Source organism: Hoplias malabaricus, chromosome 3 (assembly GCF_029633855.1).
Source record: "Hoplias malabaricus isolate fHopMal1 chromosome 3, fHopMal1.hap1, whole genome shotgun sequence".
Taxonomy (NCBI): domain Eukaryota; kingdom Metazoa; phylum Chordata; class Actinopteri; order Characiformes; family Erythrinidae; genus Hoplias; species Hoplias malabaricus.
In genome coordinates, this window is record NC_089802.1 from 33,543,707 (window position 1) to 33,556,880 (window position 13,174).

Here is a 13,174-nt window from a genome sequence, read left to right on the forward strand (position 1 = left end):
TGACATTTCCATTTGTAGTCAATAGATAACAACCACAACCATCAGAAAACCACTGAAATTGAAATTTAATAATAATTTAATAAAATGTAATAATTTTTCAGGAAACATTTCTGAGTAGATAAGACTCCTTATCCCATACTGTGAATGGGGATGTGGAAGGAAATGTTTATATGCGTGCTTCCACAATGAGACAACACTAGGGATCTGAAAGGATGTGGAGCTCAAGAATTAATTTCTGAGACAAGGAAATAGACATAAAAAGAAGAAATTGAAACTAAGACATTGATTCAACCTCGGAATTAAGAGGTAAATGGAATGCAGCATTAATGTCAGTGAGTGTTTGGAATTCACAGAGTGCGCAACCAACTTATGACTGAACATTTAAGGTATGGGAAATGTCTGAAACAGACAGTAAGTCCACCCCCCCCCCCCCCTCTTTCTGCTTTGACCTTTTAAACATGGCCATGGAGTACATTTTTCAGTCAGCCTCTTTTGCAAAGTGCTGTCTGAATGGACATCACACTGACAGTGTCTGTAGTAGAAAAGTGGCCACTAGGACATGCCTCAGTGACTCACCAGGCAGTGGCACGCACACACACACACATACAAACACACACCAGACACACCCTTAAACACTTACTCAGGCACAGATAGATTTTCATGTGTAACTTCTGTTTTCATTTCTGAAAGGGGAACACGCCTCTAAACTAAAAAGGTTTTGTAACATGCTGGTTTGATTACTCACTCCAGTGGTTCGACTCTCCATGCAAAAACTAAACCACATTTCACTGCTCTTAAGCAGTTTTCCTCAATATGGAAAAATGGCTACAGTTAGTTTGGACAGTTAGCAGGCTAGTTTGGAACACTCTTCCCTGAGCCACACCCAAAAACAGGATTTTAAGTGACTACTATAAACACCAAACAGTAAGCCCTCCATGTCCACTCGACCAATTTTGGCAGCTTCGGAGGGTTGTCCTGAATACAGAAAAGTGGCTACAATTACAGACCAGTTCTGAACACACTTCCCTGAGCCACCATTAACACCATTTACTCCTCCATGTCCACTCATGTACTAAGTCAAAGCTAAGAAAACTGAAGGCAAGTGCCTGAGGGGGTAATAGCACACCCAGCAATTATCTACGGTACGACGACAGTTAAGCAACACCCATGCCTTGGATTTGTAAAGAGACGTTCACTCCACTACGATATCAGACACCTCCACCTAAATAATTAAACCGGGCCAGACTGGCTGAACACATGCAGGTTTGTGTTGTGATGAAGTCCAGACATGAATAAGCATCCTAAACAGGAACCTATCGTGCGCTCACCTGAGAGAGTAGGTGTAGCCCGTATTTTCTGCAGCATGCTGTTGAGTGGTACGTGTGCACACTTTAGAATTGGCCATCGTGTCCCTTCGGCTCATTACTGCAAGAATTAAGGCAGGGGGAGTTTACCCTTGACACAGAATGCAATGTCTTTTCGCAGAAAAACAGTAACCCAGTGAGGCAACTCAAACGTTGAGCTACTGACGCAGCAATATCTACACTTTAACCTGCATTGGATATTTTCTACATAGGCCTACTATGCAGTGCATTGAAATGGCCCATTTGCATAAGAATATAAACTCTACTACTACAATGAATAATGGGTTATTGTAATAGACACTGGGAAAATTGCTGGTTTTAAAACCTTGCTGAAAAACCGGCTGTTCATTTGCTCATGGCCTGAGGCCAAGACACTCCCTGCTAGCTAAACTACATCCTAAAAAAGAATTCCCTTGAGTTTATTTATTTTTAAATAGATGCACATTGATGTCTGAAAAGTATGCAAAGTAATTAAGAATGGCTTGATGCGAAATGGTGCACTGCAGAGTCAGATAGGAACTGGGGGTAGGGGGTGGAATTTTGCAAAGCAGAATTACTGTTTAGCTAGATAACTTAAACTCAAAGTCAATTCTGTCTAATAGGAAAAGAGCTGAGACACTTTCCAAGCGGACGATCCTCAACTTTGGGCTTAAGCTATCTGGCTAACTCATTAATAATATTTTGTGAGACAGCCCCCAGGTGGCGCAATATCTGCAACATAAATATTGGCAATTGAAATCTTTGGGGCACTACTTTGCCTTAGAATACCCTTGATGTACTTCAGGCTTTGGCCTAAACAACAGACCATCTTGAAACTATTGTAAAACTGTGTCTCAAGCAGCCTGCTTAAAAAAGATTGAGTGATAAAATCAAATTAAATGTGTTAATCTTTCCCAAGATAAAACTCTTCAGACGTCTGGTTCCTTCCACCACCATTATTATGCAATACATATGCACCTCATTTCTTAAGAAAGCAGCATCACACCAAACTAATCCCAGTTACTTTGCTGACATTGTAAACAAGTACTTAAAGAGAAAATTGGAGAAAACCGTTGATGTTACTCTTTAAATGCTTAGATACAAATAAGCAGAGCCATTAAATTCAAACATGAAAACTCGAAATGAACAAAGAGTGAACAAATGTATTACAAGGTCATTATGAAACGTAAATTATGCTGAATATAACTGGTTCTAGTGTCTTGACGTTGGGCCATTAGATATAATTGGATATGGTTTACAACATTTTAGACATGACAACAGTGCGCAGCGGAGCTTTGTCTGAGACCATTCAATAGCACTGAGACTATAACCAATAACAAATGCTTGCCTCCAACGTTAATCCCAATCCAAGAAATATCGCACATAGAGGAGAGAAGAAATAAAAAGGAACGTACCTTTTATTGTTATTATTATTTAAAAGCGAGTAGCCAGGGTCATCACGGCACGAGAGTGTCGCAGCCTCAATTTTAGGGTGAATTTACAACCAGCTATCGCGAAAAAGACAAAAACAAGCCTGTATTAACTGAAAGAATAACAAGGACTATGCAGCTAGATCGGCTTCGCGCCGCAATCTGACAAATCTCATGACGTTTAAGGTGCGGAGAAGTGGGCGTGAGTGAAACGACACAAAAAACCCCAAGTCCGTATTTTAAAAAAAATAGGACACAAAAGTATCCGCGCCGAACTGAGACCACACGCAGCAAAATGGCCTCTCAGCAGCGCAGAGAAAGGAGCAGACACTTCAGCCACTGAGCCTCCCCTGTCTTAAATAGACAGTAACACAATTCCCCAGTCAACACCAAGTCCAAGTTCCACATACACCAAAAAAAAAAAAAAAAACCCACCAGAGACTTAACACTACCCCTTAAGTACGTGTTCTGCTGGCTTTCCCCCCTCTAACTGCTACAAAACCCTGCTTGACACTTAAATTTACAGCCCGCATAAATCTGCCTTGACTTGAAACACAATACAGCCTCCACAGCAGTCGTTTCTGTTCAACCTGGAAGTAACGCAAAAACCGTTAAATGTATTAAATGTAAATGGACATTAAACCTGCAGACAAGAATATAAACAAGGCGAGTGGTTAAGTTAGGCAAAATGAGAAACACTTGAAAGACTCGCTGTATCTTAAAAGCTGAGTCTCCAATGGCTCCCTAATCCCTACAGATATTCCCTACATGGTGGAACTATTAAGGCATAAGAACAGGCACTCGGAGGTAAACAGGATAATAATATGGCGTACAGATATATCTTTGGGATTTAGCAACGTGTGCACAACTCTATAACGTATTCAAAACAGTTTCTGTGTCCAAGAGCCAGTATTTCCCAACTCCTCTAGCGCTAGTGCACTAAATTAGAGGTAAAGCGCCATTTGGGATTCAGCCCAAGAAATCTGGCTCTTCTTGAACGCACCCTCACACGAAAATCCTGAAGGGATTTGAAAACGGAAAGAGACGCGCCAAATACAAAATGGATCCGAACAGCTTCTTAAACGGTGCCTTTTAAAACAGAATCAGATCAGCATTTTGGCTCATACATACTTGTCATACACGTACACAATTTAACATTGATATGGTGCAAATCCAGATTTAGTTTAAATACGGGGAACAGGAAATCTGAAGCTTATAACGTTAACGTCATGCAGATAACGTTCAGAGCTGGTACTTTATGAACATTTTTTTAAATCATGCAAAAGTGTCATTCTTATTCTCAATCTCAGGCTTTCTCTACCGAACTCAAATGGTAACCTAAGAAAATAGCTAGTGATACATAATGAGACAGTTAAATAATGACATTTTAAACATAATAAGTCGCTCCAACGCATTTATTATTACTCTGAAACAAAACAGGTTTTTTTTTTATAAATTGCTCATAGCTTGATTATATGCTGTTAATTTCCACTGAATTTAAAAACACTAGCTACATTATGATGTGTTTATCAAACAACACTCCTGTGAACGTATATCAGCTCTAAAACCTCTGGGGCGGTGTTTGTCTTCTCCACGAAATAAACATTTCATTTCGCACAAAGCTTAAACATATTCGGTTTACAAATGCACAAATGTATGCATACACATCTCGTTTGCATGTGACTGGAAACATAGTGTCGGCAATTAGCGTTACCTGTTCATTAACGGACATCTAGTGTTTATTTTTAAAATCTATCTTATAAATATGCTTTGTCTCATATTCATGGAAGCTAAAAAGTAACTAACGCTACCACGTTTCATTTCGGCTTTATACTACTTTCATACTTTAATTTTACTACAAAATAAAGTGCAAAACAACCAGCTTACCTGTCTACTTTTTATCAAACTGAAACAGCAGCCACTCTCTGGGCGAAGTGATCATTAGCAGGTTAGTTAACGTTACCAGATCGGAGTTAACCAACGACTGATTTGTCTCAAACGGCTACTTTAATCCCTTCCCAGTGCACTATATACGTCATAGAAAATTTGACTTCTACACCACGGTATGGGTCAGGAAGCCGTCATTTCATTCCCTATCTGGTACGTATGGAGCGTACAGTCAATTTGAGATCAGCCCTTTTTTCCTGTAATCAGTGGGTCCCGCAGCAGAGGGCGATATGAAGATTTGAACGCGAATTTATATATATATATATATAATATAAAACGACATTAATAGTGAGTTTATTCATTTAAAGCATTAATAAATTGTACTTTTCTTCGAAAGCTTGAGCCTTGTCTGTGAGGCAGCCTCGAGAACATTCGTGAAGTCAGGTTCATTACTGATGTTGGATGTAGCTATAGTTTGCAATCACCCCGAAGGTACTGGAAGGAGCTCAGCCATTACAAAGAAAATCATTCCACTGTTTTGCAGCATATGGCAGGTGGGCTTGATACATACATTTTTGCTTAGCATAAACTCATATGCAGCTGCTCACCTCCATCCCTTTTATTTTAAATTTCATAAATTTTCTCTGGAGATTATACGAGCACTATGTGCAGAAATGTACGTATGTGTTCACATTGGATGCAAACACCCCCAGTAAAAAATCAGGTTTTTATAATTGTTTCAAACTGCTCTGTCCCACAGACCGTCTTTAATGGATGGAATGGCCCAGCTAGGTTTATAATGTTTATGTCATAAACCTAGGGAAAAAGTCATGTCAACTAGCAGAGAGCAATCAAGCTGTAATATGGCAATTAATTGCATAAGACAAATGGGTAAAGTAACTCTAGGGCAGTAGGGGATTTAATTTCCAAAATGTAACATTGAAAGACAGAAATGAGCTTACAGGAGTTAAATCGTTAACCAGATGGGACTTTATAGTAAAGAACATACAGTATGGACATGTGACCAAACACATGCAACGTATGCTCTTTAATACAACACCCGCAAACAGGGGTGTTATTTCTGAGACCCAACACTTGTTTTATTAGGGAAAAATAAGATTTAAAACGCACCGTATTAAACATGACCCTGATTAAAAATATGTAGTGCCTTTCTTGTGACTGAATTCTCGGCTGCTACTAGTACTGAGTGACATGCATAACTTTAAAAATAAAAATGAGTAATATGCATAGTATTAGTCCATTATTGTTTAAAATGGATCCCTGTAGTGTTGACCATGTCCCCATTGTCTTATCAGAGAGAGCCAATTTGTTCAAATTCATTTTTGTTCCTGAATATTTATTTACATAGTGAAATTAATATTTTATTGAAATGTGAATATTAGAATGGAAATGCGTTATAATATCTAATACAAGGCAGCAACATTGGTGTCCGATATTGATACCTCTTAATAATCAGTGTTCATGTGTTAAGGAATTTGTGGGTAATTGTAAAGCACAGTAGACACTTTAATGTGTTTAATTTAGCCTAATGTATGTAGTGATTTAAAACATTACCAAATGTATATGTACATAATACACTGGAATTATATATATATATATATATATATATATATATATATATATATATATATATATTAAACTTACGGTAGATTTTCCCAAAAAGAGATTAAACCTAGTCCACTTTCATTTAAGAATCACCTTTCAGAATCCTCATTAATCCAGGACTAAGCTTAATCCCCGTTCAAGGTAAAACATGAAGAGATACACAGTTAAAATACAGTATTTGGAATATAACTTAGCAACTACAGTGTATATTGCATACATGTCCCATTATGTAAAATTAATTTATTCATTCATTGCCTGTAACCGCTTATCCAGTTCAGGTCGTGATGGGTCCGGAGCCTACCCGGAATCACTGGGCGCAAGGCGGGAACACACCCTGGAGGGGGCGCAAGTCCTTCAAGGGCACGGCACTCACACATTCACTCACACACTCACACCTATGGACATTTTTGAGCTGTCAATCAACCTACCAACGTGTTTTTGGACTGTGGGAGGAAACCGGAGCACCCGGAGTAAACCCACGCAGACACAGAGAGAACACAACAAACTCCTGATAGACAGTCACCCGGAAGAAACCCACACAGAGAGAACACAACAAACTCCTCATAGACAGTCACCTGGAGCGGGGCTCATTATGTGAAATTTGTTTGGCAATACAAAGGTTATTGATGTGAAAAATGTCATATAACAATGGCAAGATGACAACACAGATTAGAGGGAAACTAAGCAGAATAATACATGATTTAACAATCTGAACTGATTGCATTAAATGGTAAAAATATCAAGAAACTACATTTTGTCTCTGGCATTTTAAAATACTTTAGTACATATAAAATCTGTGTTCTTTCGGCATGTTGCTCTTCCTTCACCACATAAGGAGAAACACTTGTCCAACTCATTTAAGGGGCTTCACGATTTTCATAGAAATGTAGTTCTGAAAGAGAAAAACAGAAACAAATATTCAGTTTAAAACAAAAAATACACAAAGTGTTACTGATGGAAAGCAGCAAAAGTCAATTTAATGTTAATATTACCTCTTGTGGAAAATCCTCAGCCTGTTAAATGTGAATGTGTTATTTGAATATACAGGGTGAGTCAAAAGTTGCAGGACACTATTTTATTTCTTTGATATGCTACATGACCAACTTCCCATTGGAAAAACGCTTGATCCAATATTGAAGCTTTCAAGATGGCGGCCATGTTCAGGACATAACTTAAAAGACAGGCCCCCCTTACCCATTACTTGCTGGGGTATTCAAATAAAAGGATGTCCTGCGACGTTTGACCCACCTTGTTTGATATTTACAAGCTAAGTCCATGAGGTGCTTTGGTTTGAATATAATACAGTACCCAATGACTTAGAAAATTCTGAACTTCCAGTTCAGCGAACAACATTACCGGTAATGAATAGAGAAGGATTCCAATGAACAGCAGCACTAAGATTAACAGAATCAGGCCCAGGAAAATCCACTTGAATCTCCGCCAAACAATGAACTTCATGGTCTTGCATGGATTGGTAAACCAGAAGAATGAAGTTTCAGGTCGGCTAATAGGATGCAAAAAAGAGATAATTGTGAAAATCTTCTATTAGGACATGAATGCATACGGACACTTTCAGAACAAACTTTGTATCTTCAAAATGTTAATTTAAAATAAAGAATTCATAATTATAATATGTTTTATGCTAAGCTGTGTTGACTATTTAAATTAGTTCATTTACCATGAAACTTTTGACATATTTAGAACAGCAGGTGTTTTCCAAACTTTCCGTTCTGACTATAATGATGTATTTTATTAAAATACGTTCTATTATGACAATATTACTTTGGAGGATCCAGCTTGGGATTCATGTTGGGTTCTTCTCTGCCTTTTCCTGCTGGTTTCTCGTCTGCTTCCTTCTCATTCACTATCTCCAGTGTCATCTCCACTTTCCCCTTAAAATGGCATTGCACATAGTCCATAAGACTGTACATACGTATTATTATAGTAGACTTCTTGTATGGGCACAATAAATAGAGTTAGGACATGTGGTAATTATTGCATGGTCACTCTAAGCAACAAATTACAAAAGGGAACTGAAATCTATACATTTAATTAAAATATACATACACCAAGCTCCTTTTTCCCTTCTTTTTCAATGTAGCACGGCCACCATCCTCTGACTGCCTTCTGGGCAAACAGGGACTTAGAATGGTCAAATTTCTGATGTGATGATTTATTTATGGTTTCCAACATGTGCAAGTCGCATTTCTGAGGAGTTTTGGCCGGTGAGAGGAGATGATGCAGGTCAAGTTCAATAGTCCCTGTTTCACAATATGAAGTCGGTTCAATGTACCACATTGACAAGTAAAATAACTTATATAACAACTCATATAACTACATAAGACATCTTACCAAGGTAATCATCCAATGAGAACTTATCATTGTCCCATATCTGAATGATAAGCTGTGGTGGAATTCTGAACTCCGTTTTGTCCAGGCTCCAGAAATGTTCCTGTATATACAGCACATGTTCTCAGCATTTCTTAATACCAGATAGTATTCATCTTCACATACAGTATAGAAAAGGCAAACATGAATTAATAATGAGCTAGTTTATTCCAGCATTGCAGGATTTCTTTGTTATGCTAGTTTTGTTTTAGTCAATGAGAATTGTTGTGCTATTATATATATACACATAAGGCTTTGCTTTGCTGCCAAAAATCAAATCGAGACTTTTCTTTAAAACTAGCCTTAAACTTGGTTTCAGCTAAGTATGAGATGTTTTAAGCATGCTGGTTACACTATGCTAACATTGTGGCTATTAGCTACAGTGCAAAATGAATGCACTAAAGTTGATTAGCTTTATTTAAATAGCGATATGCAGAAACAGTCTGAATTGTAATTAAGATTTTTTTAATGCATTTACTGCATTATTAAACCTATTAAAATGGGCTCCCAGATAGAATGTTTGGCCCAAACCTGGCTCATGATATTTGGCCCACATCCACACAACACTTGTCAATGCCATAAGTAGGCCCAAATCTGTCTGCTATCTGAGTTGGATCTGATTCAAATTTCTATATTTTACACATTTGTAATCTGCATTAATGATGGTAGAAGCAGAAATAAACAGGAACAACATTATTACATATAAGTCCAATTCCTACATGCAATGTTCCTAACAATTGACCTCACCTTTTTAGAAACCAGGCACAACTGCTCTGCAGGGAGGTAATCAAACTCAAAGGTAAATCTCCAGTTGAAATTTCCGTCACCATCAAGGGACCTATAGTGGACATCAGTCTTCTGCTTGTCCTCCTCTTTGCCTGCCATCCAGCTGGGCATAATAAGCAAAGTTAAATAAATAAAGCCTAAACTCTGGTTCTTAATTACAGATTATACATTCACCATGTGTAGTGTTTTTTTTTCTTCTCACATACCCCTTCACATAGATGTCACTCATATTTTCTCCAGTGATGCTGGTTTCATCCAGAATGACGTTAGTGGTGTTCCAAACGATCACACGCAGAACATGTCTGGTGAAGGAATGGAAGAAGGATTAGCTTTTTGAGCAGCAGATAAAAATATTAAAAGTAATATATCACTGATCCATTCTCACTTTTTAGCCTTGCGTGGGGATATATCGAAAGGAGGTCCAGGTAGTCCAAGACTTTTAGGGAAAATATCAACCCACATTTGAAGACTTCCCTACAAAAAGGACAAACAAAACACATAAACTAAGATTACCATTCTTCATAGAATTATTAGCATTCAATTTGTATATTAATATGCTATTTTTGAGACTTAAAATTAATATGTACATTAATTAACAAGCTAAAAGTGTATTCTGGTCTAAACCTAATATATAATATGATCACAACTCTTAATATTAATAGCATTTTTGTTTTAAATTGTTTATACAAAATGTTCCTTTAAGAAATATTGTGAGGCAAAGTCCCCCAAATACTAATAAATGCACAAATAAACAAGCATGTTTATATGGAATTATATATATAAGTTCAGACATATGTTTGAATATTTTAAAACAGCTGAGCCAATCAACACCAGAATGATTTTTTTCCGTGATGGCAATTGATTTCAGTTACACACCTGAGAGATTGTGGGTTGGAAAGTGCTGTAGAGTGTTCTAGTTTCCACATGTTCTGGGACCATGCTCTGGGTTCTGAGAACGTGCAATGCAATCCGCTCACTGGCAGGACCCAGATGCTGGTGAATTTCTTTGTTCGCCTCTACAAATATATAAACAGGTTAATAACTTCAAAGTCATGCCAGAATCATCAGACTTAAAAAATACATTAATTACTTAAACTGAATTGTAATCACCAAAATCAGAGAGGCGATGTTCCCTGCCATTGAATGTTAAGGTGTTTCCATTGTCTTCGCTTCTAGGAGGAGGTACACCTTTCAGACGTGCCTGATTCTGAAGAATCTGGGACGGCTTCAGCTGATCCCGCCATTGGTTTGGCCCAGATCTATTTCAGGAATAAAATATTAGACAGGGACCTCATTCAGGAGAGCTCAAAATAACATTTGGCAGAAGGGACTGCATCAAAGCAGGGGTGTCAGACTGTTCCGGAGGGCCACAGCCTGTAGAGATCAGCTGCTTTTAACACTCAGATTCAGTACTTTCTGATTTATCCATAAAGTACTACACGTAGAAAACATAGGGAGTGTTTCCCAGGCTGGGATTAAGCCCAGTCCTGGACTGCTCAGCATTCTGAATTGGGAATTTCCATTAAAAGGAGGACATCATCTAGGACAAGGCTTAATCCCTGTCTGAGAAACCACCTCATAGTGTTCAAATCTCGCTACAGATTTGTGATCGTCCAGGACTGGAGTCTCTTAGCCTCGGGTTAAAAGATTCTCACATGCAGTAAGTCTCAGGCAGACCGCAGTGGGAGCCAAAGCGAGAGAGGAGTCGGTTCTCTAGGTCAATCACTGTCTCTCCTACTTTCTCGTCTTGAGTGAGCAGGTCAAAGTCATAAACCGAGATCTTCAGGTCTTTGTCTTGAGGGAGGAAGCATGACAGCTCAAACATTCTGCAAGTGAAAGAATAAAAAAATTGTAAATATTGTGTTTAAAGAAGTAGCAAGTCATTGTTTCATCACTAACCAAATTGGTTGTATTTTGTAAACATAAACACATTTATACACCAATGCATGCAACATGCTTCAAAGAATTTGGGACATAGTCATGTTTACCACTGTGGTACATCACCTTTCCTTTTAATTACACAGTTTAATCATTTGGGAACTTTTGCTAGAGGAATTATTGCCTATTTAGGCTTGGCACAAGGCTTCAGCTTCTCAACAGTCCCTGGTCAGATTCTCTTCTACATGATGTGCCATAGGAGACAGATATGAACTGCAGGAAGGCCAGTCAAGCACATGTCATCTGTGTCTATGAAGCAATGTTATTGTAGCATGTACAGAATGAGGCCTAGCTTTATCTTGCTGAAATAACCATGGACTTCACAGGAAAAAAGTCATCTTAATGACAGCATATGTCTCTCTAAAAACCCAATGTTTGCCTCCACATCAATGAAAACTCCTCACATATGCAAGTCAACTATTCTGTGGTCACTTGTTTATCTCCATACCATGAGAGATGTTGGCTTTTGCACTCATTATTAATCAGGATGGTCCCTTTTGTCACTAACACAGAAAACATGATGTCCATTTTTCTTAAAAAGAAGCTAAACATGGTTCTTCTGACCACAGCACAAGTCTTTACAAGACTTTTTGAACCATCAGAGATGAGCTTGGGCCCAGAAAACCCTTTAGTGGTAAAGCATAGAATTGATATGTGGCTTCCTCCTTGTGTAATAAAATTTCAGGTTGCATTTCTTGATGCAGTGGCAGACTCTCTGTTGTCTCAGTGGCAGACAGTTTCTTCAAGTGCTCTCAAGCTCACGTGGCTATATTTATCATGGTAGCAGGAATGTTTCTCATCTGAGGTCTTGAGGGTCATGCTCATTCAACACTGGTGTCAAGTCTTACCCTGTTTGGACTGGTATTTCTCCAGATTTCCTGAATCATTTTGTAATATTTTGTAATAATATATGATAGATGATAAAAGACCTAAACCCTTTACAATCTTGTATTGACAACTTATATGTTTGCACTCTTTGACAATTCTTTCACGAAGTTTGGCATAAAGTGATGAGCAATGGTATATTTGCTAATCACGGGCAAAGTCTGAGCCTTTATTTATTATTCTGCTTATTTTATACCTTTTATAGAGTTAAAAACAGAATGGCATGAAATTTCTAAAAACTTTTCAGTCTTATTTTGTCCATGTCCCAACTTTTTTAAAGTGAGTTGCTGGCATCAGTTTTAAAACTGGTTTATATTAGAAGATGAAACGCTGTCTGACAATTAAAAAAAAATAAAAGAGGAAAAACTACCTTCCAAACACTGGGTTTATAGTATTTGGTAGATAATGGTCTCGGTCATCAATGATCTTCTTTCCCAGAGAAATCTTGATGTATGGATCACACTACATGGAGAGAAAATACATTTAGGCCATGTTCAAAAGACGTGTGTGCTATAGAAACGAGGTGAGCGTAATCTGAGCTGTGATTTATGTAGCACAGGCATCAGGCCCAGTGCATGTGGAAGGACTCCAAAATAACTCAAGATCCTCTGAGGTCTTTGGCCTCTTCATGTCTTGGACTCATGTTACACTACATGTTGTTATATATATGTTTGTAAGTTTGTAGACACCTCTTACAATCAATGAACACAGCTGCTTTTGGGTGCACACATTCAGCTGTGCATGCAATAAACATAAAATTGATGCTCTGGAGCAGCTGCACATGAGCTTACAAATACTATGCTCAGTGCCTTGGCTTGAGAAGGTGTAAGGCCAAAGAAGCAGTGGACCTGCATTCTAGGTAGCGATGCAGCTCTATTCAAGACCTCTGTG

The 13,174-nt window shown here is 38.2% G+C and overlaps 2 protein-coding genes across 9 annotated transcripts in view; both read right to left on the reverse strand.

Annotated features, from left to right (window-relative positions):
* Window positions 1-4,805, reverse strand: part of sun1a (Sad1 and UNC84 domain containing 1a) — a 28,330-nt gene extending 23,525 nt beyond the window's left edge. The window contains exons 1-2 of one of the 8 annotated variants that reach the window (XM_066663042.1): window positions 2,759-3,127; window positions 1,329-1,425 (exon numbers count right to left, since the gene is read on the reverse strand). In XM_066663042.1, the coding sequence (XP_066519139.1) occupies window positions 1,329-1,423 (95 nt within the window). In that variant the 5' untranslated portion in view covers window positions 1,424-1,425; window positions 2,759-3,127. Of the gene's footprint in view, window positions 1-1,328; window positions 1,426-2,758; window positions 3,128-4,660 lie in introns of those variants that run through there. The other 7 variants (XM_066663044.1, XM_066663047.1, XM_066663050.1 and 4 more) reach the window with 7 other exon arrangements.
* Window positions 4,806-5,600: 795 nt separating this feature from the next.
* myof (myoferlin) overlaps window positions 5,601-13,174 on the reverse strand; it is a 39,919-nt gene continuing 32,345 nt past the window's right edge. The window contains exons 44-55 of the mRNA XM_066663540.1: window positions 12,654-12,745; window positions 11,116-11,286; window positions 10,571-10,719; window positions 10,337-10,476; window positions 9,846-9,934; window positions 9,667-9,762; window positions 9,422-9,563; window positions 8,639-8,738; window positions 8,354-8,547; window positions 8,069-8,178; window positions 7,643-7,790; window positions 5,601-7,178 (exon numbers count right to left, since the gene is read on the reverse strand). Coding sequence (XP_066519637.1) covers window positions 7,140-7,178; window positions 7,643-7,790; window positions 8,069-8,178; window positions 8,354-8,547; window positions 8,639-8,738; window positions 9,422-9,563; window positions 9,667-9,762; window positions 9,846-9,934; window positions 10,337-10,476; window positions 10,571-10,719; window positions 11,116-11,286; window positions 12,654-12,745 — 1,470 coding nt within the window. The 3' untranslated portion in view covers window positions 5,601-7,139. The remainder of the gene's footprint in view (window positions 7,179-7,642; window positions 7,791-8,068; window positions 8,179-8,353; window positions 8,548-8,638; window positions 8,739-9,421; window positions 9,564-9,666; window positions 9,763-9,845; window positions 9,935-10,336; window positions 10,477-10,570; window positions 10,720-11,115; window positions 11,287-12,653; window positions 12,746-13,174) is intronic.